Source organism: Heteronotia binoei, chromosome 1 (assembly GCF_032191835.1).
Source record: "Heteronotia binoei isolate CCM8104 ecotype False Entrance Well chromosome 1, APGP_CSIRO_Hbin_v1, whole genome shotgun sequence".
Lineage (NCBI taxonomy): Eukaryota > Metazoa > Chordata > Lepidosauria > Squamata > Gekkonidae > Heteronotia > Heteronotia binoei.
In genome coordinates this window covers 252,198,959-252,216,662 of record NC_083223.1, presented here as the reverse complement: position 1 = coordinate 252,216,662, position 17,704 = coordinate 252,198,959, and the positions used below count along the sequence as shown (strand labels likewise).

Below are 17,704 nucleotides of genomic sequence, written 5' to 3'. Positions count from 1 at the left end.
TATCAGTTTGATCTCCATGTAACTTTATTTATTTATTTAAATATTTATGTCCTATTTTTCTCCCCAAAGGAGCATTCAACAATAACAACAATAAAATCTCCACAAAATAAATCAGCAAACAAAGAAAACTTGTAAATGATATATTTTAGTCTCAGTCCAGTTCTGGATACAGCAGCAGACTCATTTGAAGGCACAGGCTGCAGAATGAGACACTTTTGGCTCTTGCCTGAAAACTCATGTCTGTGGTCACACCCACCTCCTTGTGCCAACAGTCAGGAAAAACAACACAGCTGAGATGGTGTTACAGCTGCCAAGATGTGCACCAACAACAGTTCTCTTCCCTGCCTTCAGAAGTATCATCTGGTGATGCTATTTGGCTCTGTGCCATGAAAAGCTTAAACTATCCATTTCTATTTGTTTAATCTTTATTAAAGGGACAGAACACTCCCCCTCCCCGGGCCGTAGAACAGCACAGCGGGGCCTGCTAAAAATAAATGAACAATATTTGTGGGTTCTGCTTTACCAGGCAAGAAACACAGTATTGCATCCAAATGCAGAAGCCAATCCGGGGGGAGGGGGGGGAAGGATTGCTCAAAAGAACATGTGCAAATGTATGGTTTGGAGGTTAGGGGAGGGGGAGAAGAGCCTAATTCCAAATACACAGATAAAGCTGTTAAGGCAAGGGGGATCTAAAGGTAAAGGTAGTCCCCTGTGCAAGCACCAGTCGTTTCTAACGCTGGGGTGACGTCACATCACGACATTTTCATGGAACTTTTTAATGGGGTGGTTTGCCATTGCCTTCTCCAGTCATCTACACTTCCCCCCCCCCCCCCAGCAAGCTGGGTACTCATTTTACCAACCTCGGAAGGATGGAAGGCTGAACCAACCTTAAGCCAGCTACCTGAACCCAGCTTCTGCTGGGATCGAACTCAGGTTGTGAACAGAGAGCTCAGACTGCAGTACTGCAGCTTTACCACTCTGCGCCATGCGGCTGCTCTAAGGGGGATCTATTACTGGGGCTGAGGGGGGCAAGCAGCAATACCATCCTTTTTTTCTTACTCCTGGAGGGGCGGTACCAATCTCACTAGGTAATAACTGCTGCTACCTTCAAAACTGAGAGCATCTCCAGCTAGATGGATTTATACATCCAGCGCTTTCTATCTGCATTACTGTTTAAAGGCTCCGTATAGTTGCTGTGTCTTCTGCTTTGCTCAGCTACACACAGGGATGATCTATTATACTTTCACACTTTTGAACTATCGTGCTCCAGGGAGGGTGAGGTCGCCTGCTGCCCCTCCCCTTTTCTGTTCTTTGGAAAGCAGGTTCAAGAGGCTTGGTGTGTTTACAGAGATCAGCCTTCAGGCATTCAAAATAGAAGAAAGTTTAATAAACAAAAACGATACATGTGTTCTGTTCAAGCATCAGGCTGAGCAAAGATAATAAGTGGTGAAAACATGCACCTCTTACCCTACATCCTATACATAGGCTAACAATGGCTAATTGGGATAGATTGGTAATTTTTTAAGTTGCAGTATTTAACAATCCATCTTTACTTTAATTTGCAAAATTGGGACTTCTCATTGTCCCTTTACATGTGGTCAAAATGAAGTTCCTCTTTCATGGCTTCTGCCCTATCCAAGAGATGAAAGCAGCATCGCAGAGAGCTTCTTCCTCATGTCCTAAGTATTTATAATCTTCACTTGGGAGTCTCTCCTCTGGGACCAGTTCTGATCTTCCTGCTCCACGAGGGAGAAAAATTACCATCTGCTTATTGGCTGTCCTGGTCTTTGTAAGTGTAACTTTTCAGGGAGGTAGATCCAGGTGGGCAGCCATGTTGGTCTGAAGCAGTAGAACAAAGTAGGAGTCAAGTAGCAACTTTAAGACCAACAAAGTTTTATTCAGAATGTAAGCTTTTGTATGCATGCACACTTCTTCAGACGAGGGAACGGGGTACAGTGAGCGGAACTTACATATAGCTTGTGGGTAGTGGTTAAGAATGTAAAGTGATACGAAGTAAGGATCAAATGGCAAAATAGTGTAATAAACAAGTTGAAATACCATTTAGTCTGGATAGAATCTGCGTGGGAAACTAATAAAAGGTAATAAAAGTTGCCTGTTAATTGCTCTTGTTACAAGTCTAGGTAAAACATAAGGGTGTGAAATGCTATAACTGTGTTCTTACTTTGACCACAGCTATTTGCTAACTAAGCTCTGGACTGCTTTGTGCTTGGGGGAGAGATGACTCATCTGCAGTTTTCCTTCTGCCAGTCTTTTACCAGCATTGCAGCCTCTGGGGCAAACATAGAGTGCAGGTCCGATTAATAAAATAATACAGTGGATTCTAAGGTAGAGGGCATTTATTCACACACACAAAAAGCAAGTATTACAAAATTGGTGTAGGTCTCCAGTTGCTCTCCTGGACATACTAAAACAAACCCAGGAAATGCCATCTGAAAATTTTTAAGAGTCAAGAAAATGGGGAATGTGTAATGATAGGTTGTACCCAGGTAAGCTGTTCTTCATCTTATTAGTCTCAGTGGTCCACCCTTTCAAGCTTTCTGAGGGGCAAGAAGAAAAACATCTATGGAAGAAGGACACTTGAGAGTTAGCTGTGGTGTAGTAGTTAAGTGTGGCGGACTCGACTCCAGAGAACAGGTTTAATTGTCCATTCCTTCACATGAAACCAGTTGGGTGACCTTGGACTAGTCACGGTCCTCTCAGAGCTCTTTCAGCCCCATCAGCCTCACAAGATATCTGCTGTGTGGAGAGAAAGGGAAGGCAATTGTAAGCCACTCTGATGCTTCTTTAGGGTAGAGAAACACGGGATATAAAAACCAACTATTTTTCTTATTGATTCACTTGAAATACAGTGTTATTTAAAATATTGCATAAAAGCCCAGTTGCAATTCCGCTTGCTCTGGCTCCAAGGAAAAACAAACATCAAGTAGCACACACACAAAAATAAGCTACCTGAAATGTGTAAGTGGGAGCGACTGTTTTCTTTGTTGGTTTTTGGTGTTTCATCTTCATCCTGCCTTTCTCCCCATAAATCATGACGCAAGGCAGCCAAAGCTAGCAACAAGATTTGAAAAGTTTGCAAGGGCAGCTTCATTCAGAGTGTGTTGGGGGCAAAAGAAATGTAGAAAATCCCTGAAGATTTGGGACAGTGTCTGGGGAGTCTGGCCTCTGGGGAGAGAGCTCAGCAAGGATGTAATGCTATAGAGCGCAACCTCTAAAGCAGCTATTTCCTCTAAAGGAAATCTATGTAGTCTGGAGATCAGTTGTGATTCCCCACCTGGAGGCTAGCAAAACCATGCGTTGCACCAGCACAAACTCGAATTTACAGACACGGCCTCATTTCACTGGCAGTATTTTTATTTCATGTTGTTACTCACCTTGTAATTGTGTGGTAAATTCATAAATATTTTAAATCAACAAATTATGCCCTTCCCTCTTAATCACATTCTGGAGGCCGCTGTTTTGTGTTCACAACACAAAAATGCCCACAGCTCCGCTCGCTGCCAACACCACCCACGTTAATCGGTTAAATATAAAGTTATCAGTAAATAAAAACATAATCCCTGCCTGAACTCAATGCTGCCCCGCCTGCCGCACTTCCATTCCACACGCAGCGCTACCACATTCAAAGAGAAAACCGGAAATGGGTTGTGAAAGTCACTCTAGCCTTTTCAACTCTATGCTCCTTGCCTCCCCAGCGACTTCTCTTTGCACGCAGGCGTTCTGTGCGCGCACGCAGGAGGCCACTCTTTTGCCGCCTGCGCCGCACCTCGTTATATCTGCGCATGATCGGCCGCGCACGCTCATAGGCTTTATTTACTTCGTCCCTGGGTTCCCAGGGACAGGCGCATGCGCTCTGTTGACCTAGGCGACTTATTTCACGGGCTCTCGCGCCGCCGAGAGGGCTTATTTTACTCCCTGAAGCTGATCCCTTCCCGCTAGCTCCTCCCACTTTCTCTCTCACCTCGGCAAGCCAACCAGATTAACGCAAGTGGGCGCGGCCGACGGCGTGGCCAATGAGTGCGGGGCTCTCCACACGGGGGAGGGGGGGTCGGGCTGGGCCTTGGAGGAAAGAAGCTGGGCTCTGAGCCGGGGAGTCAAGTGATCGTGCCGGCCGCGTGAGGTGCTGCACGGGCCGGCTCCGGCAGCCAGCCAACCCACCAGCCATGTCGCGCTGGTTCTTCCCGTGGTCGAGCTCAATCAAGAAGCGCGCCTGCCGCTACCTGCTGCAGCACTACCTGGGCCACTTCCTGGAGGAGCGACTCGGCCTCGAGCAGCTCAGCCTCGATCTCTACGCCGGTGCGGGCCGCCTCAGCCGCATCCACCTCGATGTCTGGGTGAGGGAGGCGTGGGGGGCCAAAAAGCAGCTTCACCTGCCGAACGCTCGCCTGCCTCTCAAGGGAGCGAGACTGGCCCGAGGGTGCGGGGTTGCGGGGGGGGCAGGATTGAGGCCGAGTCCCAGCGTGCTGGAGGTTGTCTGGTCAGGGCACTGCTGGTCGGCTGCTTGCCCCGTTTTACTAGAGGTGAAACAATTAGAAGGGAGTGCTCAAGTTGTTCGCTTTCCCTTCCTTTACGTTACCCTTGAATTCAACTAGCGTCACCAGGATTCCATATCCTTCCATTTATTTCATATTTTTATCACTTCCAGAAACAGACGACGTTCATCCTTATCTTTTTACCTTTCCGACAACGTTTGGTAGGCTGAGCTGTGGGGGGACAGAGGTGTCTCAACCTGACTTTCTCCAAGCCTAGCTGACTTCTTTAACTATGCACATAAGTGCTTAGTAGTAATATACAAGAAGCCCTGCTGGATCAGACCAGGGGATGCATCTAGTCCAGCATCCTGCTTCACAGTGTTGCCCTGGAGGATCAACAAACAGCCACCATTACTAGTTTTTAGGCCTTCTCTGTTTTCCTTCTCACACAGGCAGCCACAAGGGGTCAGGGTGAGGTTGCTTATGGCTCTGGATAGGAGTTGCAGCTGACAATCTCTTCTCCCCACCCCCTTCTGTTGTTGCATCTGAGCTTGTCTGCTTTATGTTTAGCTGCATACCTGCTCCTGGGCTCCTTCCATTGGCCTCCAGCTGCCCTTTAATTGCCTTCTTTACACCCACAGCCATCCTGTCAGGGTTGCAGCAGGACAGGCATGCCCTGACCCTGAGTCATCCCTTGAGTTGCTGCAGCCAAAATAACAACTGAGGAGTGTGTGTCCTCATTGTGGAGTGATGGCATAAAGGGAAGGAGGGCAGATATTCCTCCCCCCCCCCCCGCTGTTTAATATTGTTATTTGTTTGAAAGGAAACTCTGGTGGGGACCAGATGATGGGTTTGTGTTGATGTGAAGCTGCTGTGGCAGGTTGGAGAGCTCCTAGGCTTCTGCAGGCCTGATTGGATGATGCTCTCTAGGAATGGGAACCAGCTATAAGTATCAGTTAAGTTTTTCCTGCCCAACACAAGCAGTCCTTTCATAATTAGGTGCAGTGGCACAGCCTTGGGTACCCTAAAAGGTATATCTCCCTTGATCCCTTTGTGCTTCAGTCCCAGGTGGGGGTGGTCATAAGCCCTAGATATCCCCAGGACTGCTGTGACCAACCTCTTTGACTGATGACCAGCCTCCAGCTTTTGCAAGAGGCTGTTTACTGAGTTCAGTGTTGTTGCTGGCTGTGATCCAGGGTAGGAAAGGCTCCTTGGAGATAAACAGACTTGCAGTGGGGGGAAGTAGGAAGCACCGGTCTTCTGGGACTTCTTTCTGGCTTGCATCAATGTGGTTGCTTGTGGGGCAAAGTATACAGAATAGTAGTGGGTGGGGACCAAAATCCAAAGAAAAATTATATCTTGGAAAACCTCTTAATGATGGTAAAAGGTGGTGATCTTTTCCGTGCTCTTAGGTCCCCCTCCATTATGCTGAGGACTGCCACATTAGCTTCCTTTGCCCTTAGCCAAGTTGTGTAAACCACTTTGTGGCGTTGGATCTGGCCACAAATTCCTGCTCTACAACAGACTCAGTGGGTTGCCTTGGCCTCATTTTGTTTCACAGAAGCAGAAAATGTTGCACTGCATAGTGAATATTTTTTAAGGAAGGACAAAAAGAAGAACTGCTTAAAAGAGAAGCTGTACTTTTCATACCAACCCTGGGCAAGCTTCAGTTGCAAAGGTCAAATGTTTCCCAGGGAGGTCAGTTTATAGAGCAAGGAATACAGGTATAGAGCTACAGGCCGAAGCTTATTCAGTGTAGGTTAGCTGGCCCTTTTACCCTTACCAATGTACTTTACACATGCCTGGGGTTCTGTTTTGTGGGTGATCATGAGTGGCAAAGCAGAGAAAAGATAATTGTTCTGGAGCAGTTAATATTTGGAAGCATGAGTACTTGCATGCAGCCTCTCATAGGGTGAAGTGGGAGGTGCTGGTGCTCTGCAAGTTCTCTGCTCTGAGATCTGTCACCCTAGCTTGGAGGACAGCCAGCTGGGTAGAATTATCCCTGCAAGTCACTGCCCACTTGTTGGGTGCTGACCTTTCCACAGGACCTCTCTTATCGTCCATGTTCTTAGCTTTCATATAAGAAACTCCAAGTTGAATGTAGAGAACAGTTTGGCTGGCTCCTTTGGCTGAGGAGCATGTCAGTGGCTTATTAGTTTGCATGCCTGCCGTTTGTGTAGTACTCGGCCTGGGCCTTACTGGCTCTCCAACCTCCTGCCAGCCTTGCTTTGCCCATGCTGCCTCTGTGCTTCTGTATAATGTCTAGCCCAGGGGCAGAGGGTATTCCTTTTTGGGAGTTTAGCTCATACGTAATCCTGTAAACAGTCAAGAATTTCTTCCTCCAGTAGGCTGGAGGACCTTGAAAACATGTGCTAGAGGAATCACTTTCCTTCATTGAGCTCCTTCAACCCGACGGCTTGAGCCATACAATAAAATGTAGAGGAGTTACAGCAGGATTGGACAAATTTTCTTTGGCTTTAGGAGCCATGCTTATTTTTTTATCCTTCTGGGTTTTATATTTTAATGACTACTTTTTCAGTATTGCTACACAAAACTTAATCCTACCTAAATGCTGTTTTTTTTAAAAGCTATAACTAAAGTGTTGCTCTGTATAAATAAATATGGGGCAATCTCACTTATCACAGCAGTAAGCTAACCTCTACTCTTCACTTAACTATTCTTTGTACTTCTACTGAGAATAGAATTCTCAAGGAGCATAATGCAACAGGACAAAGTGTCAAGGAACCATAAAAATTCAGGCAGACATCTTCTGTAATGTGCAGGTCCACTTGCGTGTTCTCCTCCTAAACTGCTGTAGGCATATTGATCTGGGTGGGCCGTTTATGGAGCACATCTCCCAGCAAAGATAGCGGGTCATGTCTCTGGTGCTCTGGTTGTTCTTGCTCAAGGGAAGACAGGACTATGAGTTTTTACCTCTGTTACCAAAACCTGGGGCCCAAATCAGATTTGCAATGGAACAATTAGTTCAGATCTTTTACTTGTGTTCTTTTCCAGTGCCTTCATCTAATGCACTCTGTGATTTTTTTTTCCTGTTGAGTGTGTAACTTGGGCTGATCAGAGTGATTGATGGAGTTGTTCTTCTCTGTACTTGTCTCACTTCCTGGCTTCCCCCATGTAGCTGTCCCAGTATGGCAGATGAATCTGTTTGAAATCTATTATTTGACTTAGAGAGCCAGTTTGGAGTAGTGGTTAAGTGCATGGACTCTTATCTGGGAGAACTGGGTTTGATTCCTCACTCCTCCACTTGCACCTGCTGGGATGGCCTTGGGTCAGCCATAGCTCTGGTAGGAGTTGTCCTTGAAAGGGCAGCTGCTGTGAGAGCCCTCTCAGCCCCACCCACCTCACAGGGTGTCTGTTGTGGGGGGAGAAGATAAAGGAGATTGTAAGTCGCTCTGCATCTCTGATTCAGAGAGAATGGCGGGGTATAAATCTGCAATTCTTCTTCTTCTTAGTGGTCGTTGCAATACTTAGTGACTAAAATGGTCAGTGGCCCAGTCTGGGGAAAACTTGTTCAAAATGCTTCATTCAGGCCCCCAAGTGCATGGGGAGGATCATTCATTTCCAGACCCTAGTATGAGGCTGGTGATACAGCACTAGGTTCCATCCATGCAGTTTCAAACACAGAGACTTAGAGCCTGTAGATGTTTTAAATAAAGACTGGTCAGATTTAAAAGGACTGGTTATAAATAAAGACTGGTGACTTAATAGGAAGGTGAAATGAAAATCAGTTGGCTGTTAAACTAACATGTCCCACAATACTCCAAAATGGGCCTAGTGAGGTTTTCAGCTTACTTAGTGATTTGCTTCATGGGATATAAAATGTAACTGTCCTTTAAAATTTATTTTCATTGAGCTATTTTATAACATACAGTTTTTGTGAAGCTCAAGAGGCTCACAGTCTTGGGTTGGAAGTGTATGAAAGAGGATATCTTGGAATAAAATAGTTTTAAAACTAACAAATGGTCCATTGAGTTTGATTGTATGTTTAACTTTACAAAAACACATTTCAGAACATTATCTGTTCTAAAACATTATGTGACATACAGATCACTTGTAATGAAAATATGCCTGCAAAGAGGCAAGTTGTATTTGATTTCTCCTACCCAGTGATTGTATGTAAGGGAAGAAAGATGACCCAAAAAAGGCAAAAAAGTTGGTAACTGACTTGATTTTGAGACATGGTTGGGCTAACTTGTGAAGCACCATAATCTCCCAGACTTTAATCAGTGATTCTTTGTATGCAGATGGGCAATGTGGTTTCTACTTGCCAGCAGTACAAAGAAGATAAGGGTTGTGATAGACTTCATCTTGTGTGGGTGTCAATGGGACAGTTCATTAAACCGATCACTGGATTTTAATGTTGAGGTTATGAAATGTAAGATGGTACTTGAAGAAACGTTTTAATCCATGCCAGACCTACAGACGTTCGCTCTAGATTTCACAGTTACTGGATCTCAGAAGCTACGTAGGGTCAGCACTTAGTACTTGGATAGGAGCCCACCAAGGAAGTCCAGGGTTACTTTACAGAGACTTGCAATGGCTAATCATTTCTGGAGTCTTGCCTTGAAAACCTGACTGGATTGCCATAAAATGGCTGCGATTAGATGGCATTTCTGCTACAAATGCCCATCAAAGCAGTTGGTTTTTACTGACCCCAGCGTCAGCTGCAGTTTTTCCTTGAGCTAAGGTCATGTTGGCAATTATATATTGCAGTGTGACAGACATGATATTAAATCTAGTTCTGTGGGCATGGTTGGGGAGGGCACATGGTGCAGCAGCTTTGCTGAAGCTATGCAGGTCTGGGTCTGTTTAGCGTGTGTCGAGAAACCTTGTGGCACCTGTATGCACCATTGAGTTTTGTGGCATAGATGCAATTATGGAAAGCCATAGCACCAGTTGAGCAGACGTCTTCATTTTGCCTCCCCCTTTTCTCTTTTGCTGTTCCCGGCAGGGGTGTACAGTTAGGAGCATCCAGATTGGTGCTTGGGCTCTCCAATGTTGGGGCTGAACAATAGATAACATTTCCCAAGCCTGTGAACCAAACTTCCTACCCACCTGATACCAGCTGGGGCTTTTAAGGCTGATTTGCGATGCTTGATGACCCAGAGAGGGTTCATTTCAGCTGGCACATAGGTGATTTGCTGGTAAAATGGGCCACGTTCTTGCTGCCTGACTTCAGCTCAGTCGCTTCCTTCTACAGTCCGTGAACGAGTTCCTGGAGTCCATTGGAGCCCCCCTGGAAATCGTCGATGGCTTCATCGACAGCATCGCCGTCACAATCCCCTGGTCTGCCTTAGTCACTGAGAATTGCACTGTGGAAGTGAGCGGTCTGCAGATTACGTGCCGGCCAAAGTACCGTAGTGGTGAGAGCCAGTTTTGGGGGGATGGTGCACAGATTTGGGGGGGGGGGGGGAAGAGATGTGAGCAGTTGGATTGTGCTGGGGAAACCCAGATCCTCATCCCAATTCTATGCTTATGGTGAAGGGTTGGGGTAAACTGAGCACTTTTAGGCTTTCCTACTTTTTTTTTTTAAATGCTGGTTAGTTTCTGCCATCACAGCAGAGCTACCCGTCTTGAGTGGTCATAATGTGAACTGACCAAGGAGACAGATGCAAGATAAAGTGTCTCTCATGCTGTTTCTCCAGCCTGGCTTTCCATGCAGAGGCTGTTTCCCCTGCCCCCAGGGCTTTGCCTCTTGCATTTGTCTATGTCTAAAGGACCCTTTCCCCTTTTGTGCTCCGGTAGCTCCCCCTGGTTCAGAATCGCAGAGCTGGGCATCATGCATGACCACAAGCATGCAGCTGGCGCAGGAGTGCCTGAAGGAGCAGGCCGAAGAGCCCTCGGACACCCCCCAGCCTCTCGAGGGACTTGAAATGTTTGCCCAAACCATAGAAACTGGTGAGTTCCCCAGGAGAGTGCGAATGAATCTGGCCTTTGGCTGGGTTATGTGTACTTGGGTTAGGGCTGACCTGGGATCAGTTGCATGCTTGCAGATTAAACTGCTTCATAGAGCTCATGTGAGGGTAAAATGAGGAAACAGAAAATGTTATAAGCCACTTCTGGCCCCTACTGGGGGAAGGGAATGTCGGGTAAATGAATTAAATAAGTATGTTCCAGTGTGTCTGTGGAAAGCACTTATTCGCTCATGTCTATATCTATTAAAGAAACCTTGTTTCTGTACCTTCATTTCTGGGATAGTTCTAGAACCTTAGTTTTTCAGCATGAGATTTGTGTGTGTGTGTGTGTATTATGTGGAAGGACCCCACTGGAGCCTCATATAGCTCTTTAAAAAGATGGGAGCAAAAATAGTGCACTGGTTTCTGCTCTTTGTTTCTGAATCCATCATCTCTGGGCTGTGTGTGCTCCTCCTTCTCCAGTCTAGAATGATCATTGCTTTTTTAAGAAAACACCCACTTTGGATATAGGATAGCTGTCTTTTCACAAATGGGATATAAAATACCAGCTTAGGAAGGAAACTTGGGCAGGTAGAGATTGCCTGTTCTTTCATTTTGTTTCTATTTGGATCTGCAAAGCTGGTTAAAATAGGAATGGTCAGGGGGCAGTTATGATTGTGTGCTTGTCAGGCTGCTGATGTCAGATCAAGCTGCAGCACTGTGGGCAAAGGTGCTTCTCATTGTCTTCAAAAATAATCATCCATATCTATTGTTAAAATTCCAAGGAAACATATCTAATGAAGGGAGCTTTGACTCTTGAAAGCACATACTCCCCTCCCCCCCCCCCCCAAAAAGATCTGCTTCTGGATTGTAATCTGGCTGTTCTACAGCAGACCAAATTAGTTACCCTCTGGAATGAACATCCATGGACATCATTGTTACGAACAAGTCTTGAATGGGAGAAGGGGGGCAGGCCTCCTAAGGCAGCTGCCAAACTGTGTGAGGTTTTCCACCCCGCTTTGTGCTCATGAAGTCCTGAAGGCTGCCTGCTCTCTCACAGTTTGATGAAGACTGGGTAGAATGTGTTTTTGTAGCCTTGCATGGGAGCCTAATGATCTCCTGGTGTTCTCTGCTTTCTGTTAGTCTTGCGAAGGATTGAGGTGACCTTCCTGGATACTGTGGTACGAATAGAGCACATGCCGAGCTGGGCACAGGGCAGCGTGGCCCTGGAGGTGCACATCAAAAAGTAAGTGGCTTTGACTCCCCCCAATAGATGTGATGCATTTGTTAGATTACCTTTGCTTGACAGCAGGAGGCATCTATTGCTAGCAGACTGCCTGTGTGCATACTGAGTCTGTAAGCATGCTCGAGGTGGTGTGCTCCTCCAATGCGTTTTTGGTGCTTAAGCTCACCTTAAGGAAGGTGAGCGTGGCCAGGCAGTGGAGAAAGAGAGAGACTGTCTTGGGAATGCCCCCTCCTAAGCCATTGGTGCATTGCTTGTCCTGACCATCCTCACCTCCTGTACTCCCTCTCTCTCTCTCTCTCTCTGCATGTGGCCCACAGGCTAGAATACTGTGATGAAGCAGTGAAGGATCCCGGGCAAGTGCTGCCTGTAAACATCCACCAGCCTCCGGCCTTTGTGCACAAGATCCTGCAGCTGAGTGGTATCTTGCTGTATTACGAGGAGTTCACAGACAGCAGTGGAGACAATGATACACGTGCACAGTCCAATGCCCCCAAGGTATAACCCTGTGGGCGGTCTCTGTCTTGGGAGGGCTGAAGCTCTTCTAAGAGTCTGAAAGCACAGTCACCCCCCCATGGCGTGGGTCTGGGGGGCCACCCCTTCAGCTCAAATGCACGGTGAGGCAGCAGTGCCAAAGAGAGGTGGGGTGTTGCAGACTCCCGTCTCCCTGTGTTTAGGAATGCCTTGTCCCCTCCCTCCAATCCAGGAGGCAGCGGAGTCGTCCAGCTCTCAGGGGAAGGAGGAGGAGGCCTCCCCTCTGCTTCAAATTGGCAGCTGCTCTGGGTACACAGAGATGAGGATCAAGCTTAAGCAAAACGAGGCTTTTCCCGGACCCAAGGTCAGTCAATCGCATACTTGCTATCTGCTGAAAACAGTGTCTCGCCTGCATCCAAGAGGTCTGGGTATCCTGTTCAAATCTTGGAAGCAGGGAGAGGAAGGAACTGAGGCTAGAGATTTACTGGCTTTGTTTTGTGCAACTGGTGTGTGTGTCAAAAGTACATGTAGGCCTTTTGGGTGTGTGAGCTTCCTGGATGTCAGTGCCAAATTCCCAGGGTCTTGGGATTCTTCCAAAGATGGGTCCTGGAGCAGGGGGCTTCTCCCCTCCCTCCCTCCCTGTTTCCTAAGCAAACAAGGAATCTGCTGATATAAGAACTAGATTTGAGTTCCAGTAGCACCTTAGAAATACCTGTCGAAGGGAACTCGAAAGCTTAAACCCCGAAGATCTTATGGGTCTCTAGGAGAGCCAGTTTGGTGTAGTGGTTAAGTGTGCAGACTCTTATCTGGAAGAAAAGGGTTTGATTCCCCACTCCTCCACCTGCACCTGCTAGCATGGCCTTGGGTCAGCCATAGCTCTGGCAGAGGTTGTCCTTGAAAGGGCAGCTGCTGTGAGAGCCCTCTCAGCCCCACCCACTTCACAGGGTGTCTGTTGTGGGGGAGGAAGGTAAAGGATATTGTGAGCCGCTCTGAGACTCTTTGGTGTGGAGGGCGGGATATAAATCCAATATCATCTTCTTCTAAGTTGCTGCTGGATTTGAATCTTTCTATGCCAGACCAACAGAGTCATTTTCCTAAAACGAAGTCAGTATAGTTAGAGTGAAGACTGGTGTCTTGGGGAAGGAGGTGGCATAGAATAAGGCAGTGGGTGGGTGTGAGTCCCGGACAGCAGGCTATGCCATTGATGAGTGCAAAACATCTGGATATGTGTCTTCCGCCTCTACTTCCCTCTGCATATCTGCTATCATTGGGTTCCCAAATCTGCTACCATTGGGTGATGAGGTCTGTGTTGCACTGGCTCTCAGTCTCATACGGCCAAAAGCTAAACAGGGTGGGGAAGAGGTGAAGCATCCAAAAGGCATCAGAAGGAAGGCAGGGGTTTAACCTGTTCACAGAGAACAGTTGCTCAGATAGAGGTGCAAGCTCTGAAGCTGGATTCAGCAGGGCCTGGTGGACAAGAATTGGTCCTTGGCGGGGTCAGCTCATGGGAGAGGTGGCAGGGCTGGAAATTCACCAAGGTAGAGCCCCTGAAGCACATAGCTCTGTCCTCAAAGTTTGAGGTAGAAATGGAGCACTTGTGGGTCAGGCAGTATGGTGTTGGGAGCCCTGGCTTTGGGCGGCTCCCAGTACATTACCATTAGAACTTGTGCTGCGGGGGGTTCTTTATGAACTGGAGCGATGTTCTCTGTCTCCACAGCTGGAGCTGGATGGCAAGATGGGGTCGCTGCATCTCCTGCTCTCTCCCCGTCAGATCTTGCACTTGCTGGATCTTCTATCTTCTCTGAATCTCTCAGGTGAGCTTGGGGGGGGGCAGCTATAAGAAACAAGTGGTAACCCAGTTAAGGTTTTTGGCTTCCATGCTGGCAAGACTAGAAGTATCCTGTCCTGCCCCCAGTTCTGCAAGGGGCAGTGGACTAGTGGATGGTTACAAGCCTCGGGACTTACTTGACTCTTAAGATGGCAGCTGCCCCTGCAGCATAAGCCCCCACAACGTAAGATGAGACCCCTCCTCCTTTTTTGTTTGTTTTCTTCCCTGCATTTTGATGTATAAGGGCCCAGGGTAGCTTATGTGAAACAATAATCGGCAGTTCTTTTGGGGTTGCTTCCATCCTGCCTGGTGTGTCACTCTTGCCACTTGCTATCAGATTCTTTAGACAGTTACAGCTGTTCCCATCCTCTTTTGTTCCATCTCATTCCCATGTCTCTCTTTTCTTGCGCAGAATCCAGCGTCCTGAAAGAACAGCTGAGCAAAAGTCGCCCTCTTGACTCCGAGGACCTGAAGCTGATAGAGCAGGACCTCAGTCAGCAGTTGCATTCAGGGCTGGGGTCTACCACCACACGCCTGGAGGGAGTAGAGAGTTGCGTCATGCTGGAAAATGGAGGTGGGCTTTAGCATGTGGAGATACGTAGAATCATAGAGTTGGAAGGGACCTCCAGGTTCATCTAGTCCAACCCCCTGCACAATGCAGGAAATTCACGTACTCCTGCTGTGCCCTCCCCACTACATCCAGCTGCTTGAAACCCCTTCTGAGAGACTCCGGGTCTCTGCTGCTGAATTCTGTTTTTATGGTGTTGACTTTATGGCTATCCCTTTCGGCCATGTTGGGTAGCTGCAGTGTTCCCCATCTCCATGCCATTACTTTCATTTCAGGGCTTTGTGGCACCAGTCTTCATATCCTATTTCAGCTCTTTAGTGCTGTATCAGTTAATGATGTGTAGAAGTGAAGGTGTTATTAATTACTCATTGCTGTGTGATCACCCATTTTTTTTATTGGCAGAAGTTGTTTCTTGTCACCAGCCAGCTTTTGTCCAAAAGAGAGGTTGACCTACTTTGTCTTGTGGGAGTGGAGGTCTGTTGGACATCAAAAGGTGCCACGGCTGGTTTTTAACTCGTTAGTTGTCATCATTACCCTTCCAGGCCCTAATTCCCATTCCTGCTTGAAGGAGATGACAGCAGACAGATTCCTGTCCCTTCTGTTCCCAAGTGGAACTATCTTGTGCTGCCTATAGGTTAAGTGTAGGAAATTATCATTACCTTAGTAAGCTTTGGGGGGGGGGATGATCCTTGAAGGTTCCCCCCCCCCCCGCCCTGCTTGGTATCTGAGTAATCCTGAAGGGAGACTTCACTTGAGAAGCTCTTGATGCCGAACAATTCTGTGCAAAAGCTCAACATTCTTTGGTAGCGGCCATCTTTTCTGTTCTGGGTCCACCTTGCTTGGCTAGCAGCCCCCTTGAATTGCAGAGATGAGCTGACAGCCCCATCAGGACATTGCTCCAAATCTGACATTGCCTTTCAGAGATGTTCTTCTCCATGGCACCCATGACAAGCAGCGTGACCTCGGTGCGCTCGGTTAGCGAACTCTCCGACATTGATCTAGACTCCTCCACCCACAGTGACTTTAGCACCAGCCACCTTCAGGCTCCAACCTTCACACCAGGGGTAAGAACTCTTGCCAAGTGTTTGGGGCATAGGTCTTCAGCCTGCTCCCTTGCTGTGGGATCTTCAGGAGGCTTTGGACTGTTTGCGGCTTGTGTATTTTTTCCTGACTGCATCTTGGGAAATTCAGGTAGTCTCAACTTCAGGCTGCAGTCCCTGCCTCCTGCCCACAAGCATTGTGCAACGCCTGCTCTTTCCTTTCTTGTAATGTCTCTCCTAGTGGGGGTGTTGCTTCACCCTCAATTCTTTTTCTCTCTCCCCGCAGCTGATCCCGAGTAGTCCCAGGCGCTACGGACAGTCACTCTTTGCTGCTACCTTGCCGTGCCTCAACAAGATACCAAGTGAGATGGGTTTCCACTGTGGAAAGGTGGGAGGGAGAAGAAGGGACAATATTCTTCCCTGATTCTCCGCAAGGTCTGGGCAGCAGTGGAAAGAAGGAGTTAGGATGCGAGAGCTCTAGGGTGGTGGGGCAGGAAGCTGGGATTCCTCCTGGCACCACAGAGACTGCAGCCTGTTATAGCTCTTGGGTGAGTCAGCTGTACAGAACTTTTATTTAGCAACAATAAATCAGCTCTTAATAATGGTAATTAGGGCTTTCTGACTTCTGCTTTGCAGTTGGTTAATCATCGCCAGCATTTTTGTTCAGGTGCCATTTTGAGAACTTGCAGATTTAAGTTTGCAAATGCTGCTGCTCTCAAGCAGAAGGCAGGGCCAACTTTTAATAGCTTCTCTTTCGTTCCCTGTGAGACCCCCAAGCTGCTTTAAAGGTTTCAGCACTCTGAACATTCTACCCTCCCTATGAAAGTTTGACCTCAGACACAGAAAAAACTCAGGCTGCCGTAGTTCTCAGGCTTGGGCCATGTGGGCGGGGTAGGGGTGTAAGCATTTTGCGTAGCTGGAGATGCTGTCAAAAGTTTTTACTGTAGCTGAGCAGGCCAGCTGTTTATCCTGCCATTTGGCCAGCTGTGGTAAAAACATTCAAAACAACCCAGTGCAGAAGGACTTCTCCCACACCTAGGCAATTGCTGCACTGTATTATTTATAGCTGTCATAGGTATGGAGGAGCATGCTGACATTCCCTGCATTCAAAGCTGCCTTAGGAACAGAAGCAAGGTTGAAACAACGGCAGTGTTTATTGAATGTACTCAGGGTGTTTTTTGTAGGAAAAGCCCAGCAGGAACTCATTTGCGTATTGGGTCACACCTCCTGACACCAAGCCAGCCGGAACGGCATTCCTGTGCGTTCCTGCTCAAAAAAAGCCCTGAATGTACTTGTCCAGTTGGCATTCAGCCAAGTGAGCTGCTGCTTTTGTGTCCAGAGGCGACCTCTATTGTGTTGCTCTGTGAAATCTCAAATTGCTTTCTGCGTGATTGGCAGGGGAGACATCCACACTTTCTTTGTAAGGTTTGCACAGCTGCTAGCTGGAAGAATCCCAATGGAATAGGGTTGCCAGGTCTCCCCTGGCCGTTGGTGGGGAACAGGGGAGCAAGTTTGCCATATCTCAGTTGGGAAGCTAGAGACTTGAAGATGGAGCTTGGGGAGGACATGGACCTCTGAGGTACAGTGCCGTTGAGTCCACCTTCCAAAGCATCCATTTGCTCCAGGGCAATTGATCTCTGTAATCTGGAGATGAGCTGTCATTCCGGAGGATCCCCAGATTCCCCCTGGCAGCTGGCATCCCTACAACAGACCTCTAGAGCCCTTCATAGGATGGCCATCAGGGTGTTGGTTCTGCCTGCCTAAAACTTCTCCACTGTCTTTCAGGCAAAGCCACCCATCCACCACCCCCCTCAGTGGAGAGTCAGCGGCCAGAAGCGCTGCTGCGGGTGACAATGGGGGGGCTCACTGTGACGCTGCTGCACCAGTCTCAGGGGTATGCACCTCCCCCTCGACCCTGTTTCCAGCTGGCTCAACGTTTCTTCTCCCAGTTGGGTGGCCTGAAGGACTCTGCCTTCGGGGGCCGGGACTTCCAGCCTTTGCGCCAGTGTTTCGAGGAGGCCTGCCCATTCAGCAACGTCAGGTAGGTGCTAAGGCCCAAACTCACCGTTCCTCCAGCCCTTGGGTCCTCCTGCAGTTGAGCCGCAATGGCCTCTGGTGGAGCAAGGAAGAGCATTCCCAAGAG

General features: G+C 47.9%; 2 protein-coding genes across 3 annotated transcripts in view; both read left to right on the top strand.

The window, feature by feature from the left end:
- The window catches only part of EHD1 (EH domain containing 1), a 154,118-nt gene that overhangs the window by 1,734 nt on the left and 134,680 nt on the right, over positions 1-17,704 (top strand). The window lies entirely within an intron of this gene.
- Positions 4,061-17,704, top strand: part of ATG2A (autophagy related 2A) — a 39,932-nt gene continuing 26,288 nt past the window's right edge. The window contains exons 1-11 of one of the 2 annotated variants that reach the window (XM_060252668.1): positions 4,061-4,355; positions 9,715-9,877; positions 10,260-10,412; positions 11,552-11,654; positions 11,972-12,149; positions 12,358-12,489; positions 13,843-13,939; positions 14,366-14,527; positions 15,443-15,585; positions 15,848-15,923; positions 17,347-17,602. In XM_060252668.1, the coding sequence (XP_060108651.1) occupies positions 4,185-4,355; positions 9,715-9,877; positions 10,260-10,412; positions 11,552-11,654; positions 11,972-12,149; positions 12,358-12,489; positions 13,843-13,939; positions 14,366-14,527; positions 15,443-15,585; positions 15,848-15,923; positions 17,347-17,602 (1,634 nt within the window). In that variant the 5' untranslated portion in view covers positions 4,061-4,184. Of the gene's footprint in view, positions 4,356-9,714; positions 9,878-10,259; positions 10,413-11,551; positions 11,655-11,971; positions 12,150-12,328; positions 12,490-13,842; positions 13,940-14,365; positions 14,528-15,442; positions 15,586-15,847; positions 15,924-17,346; positions 17,603-17,704 lie in introns of those variants that run through there. The other variant, XM_060252675.1, reaches the window with a different exon arrangement.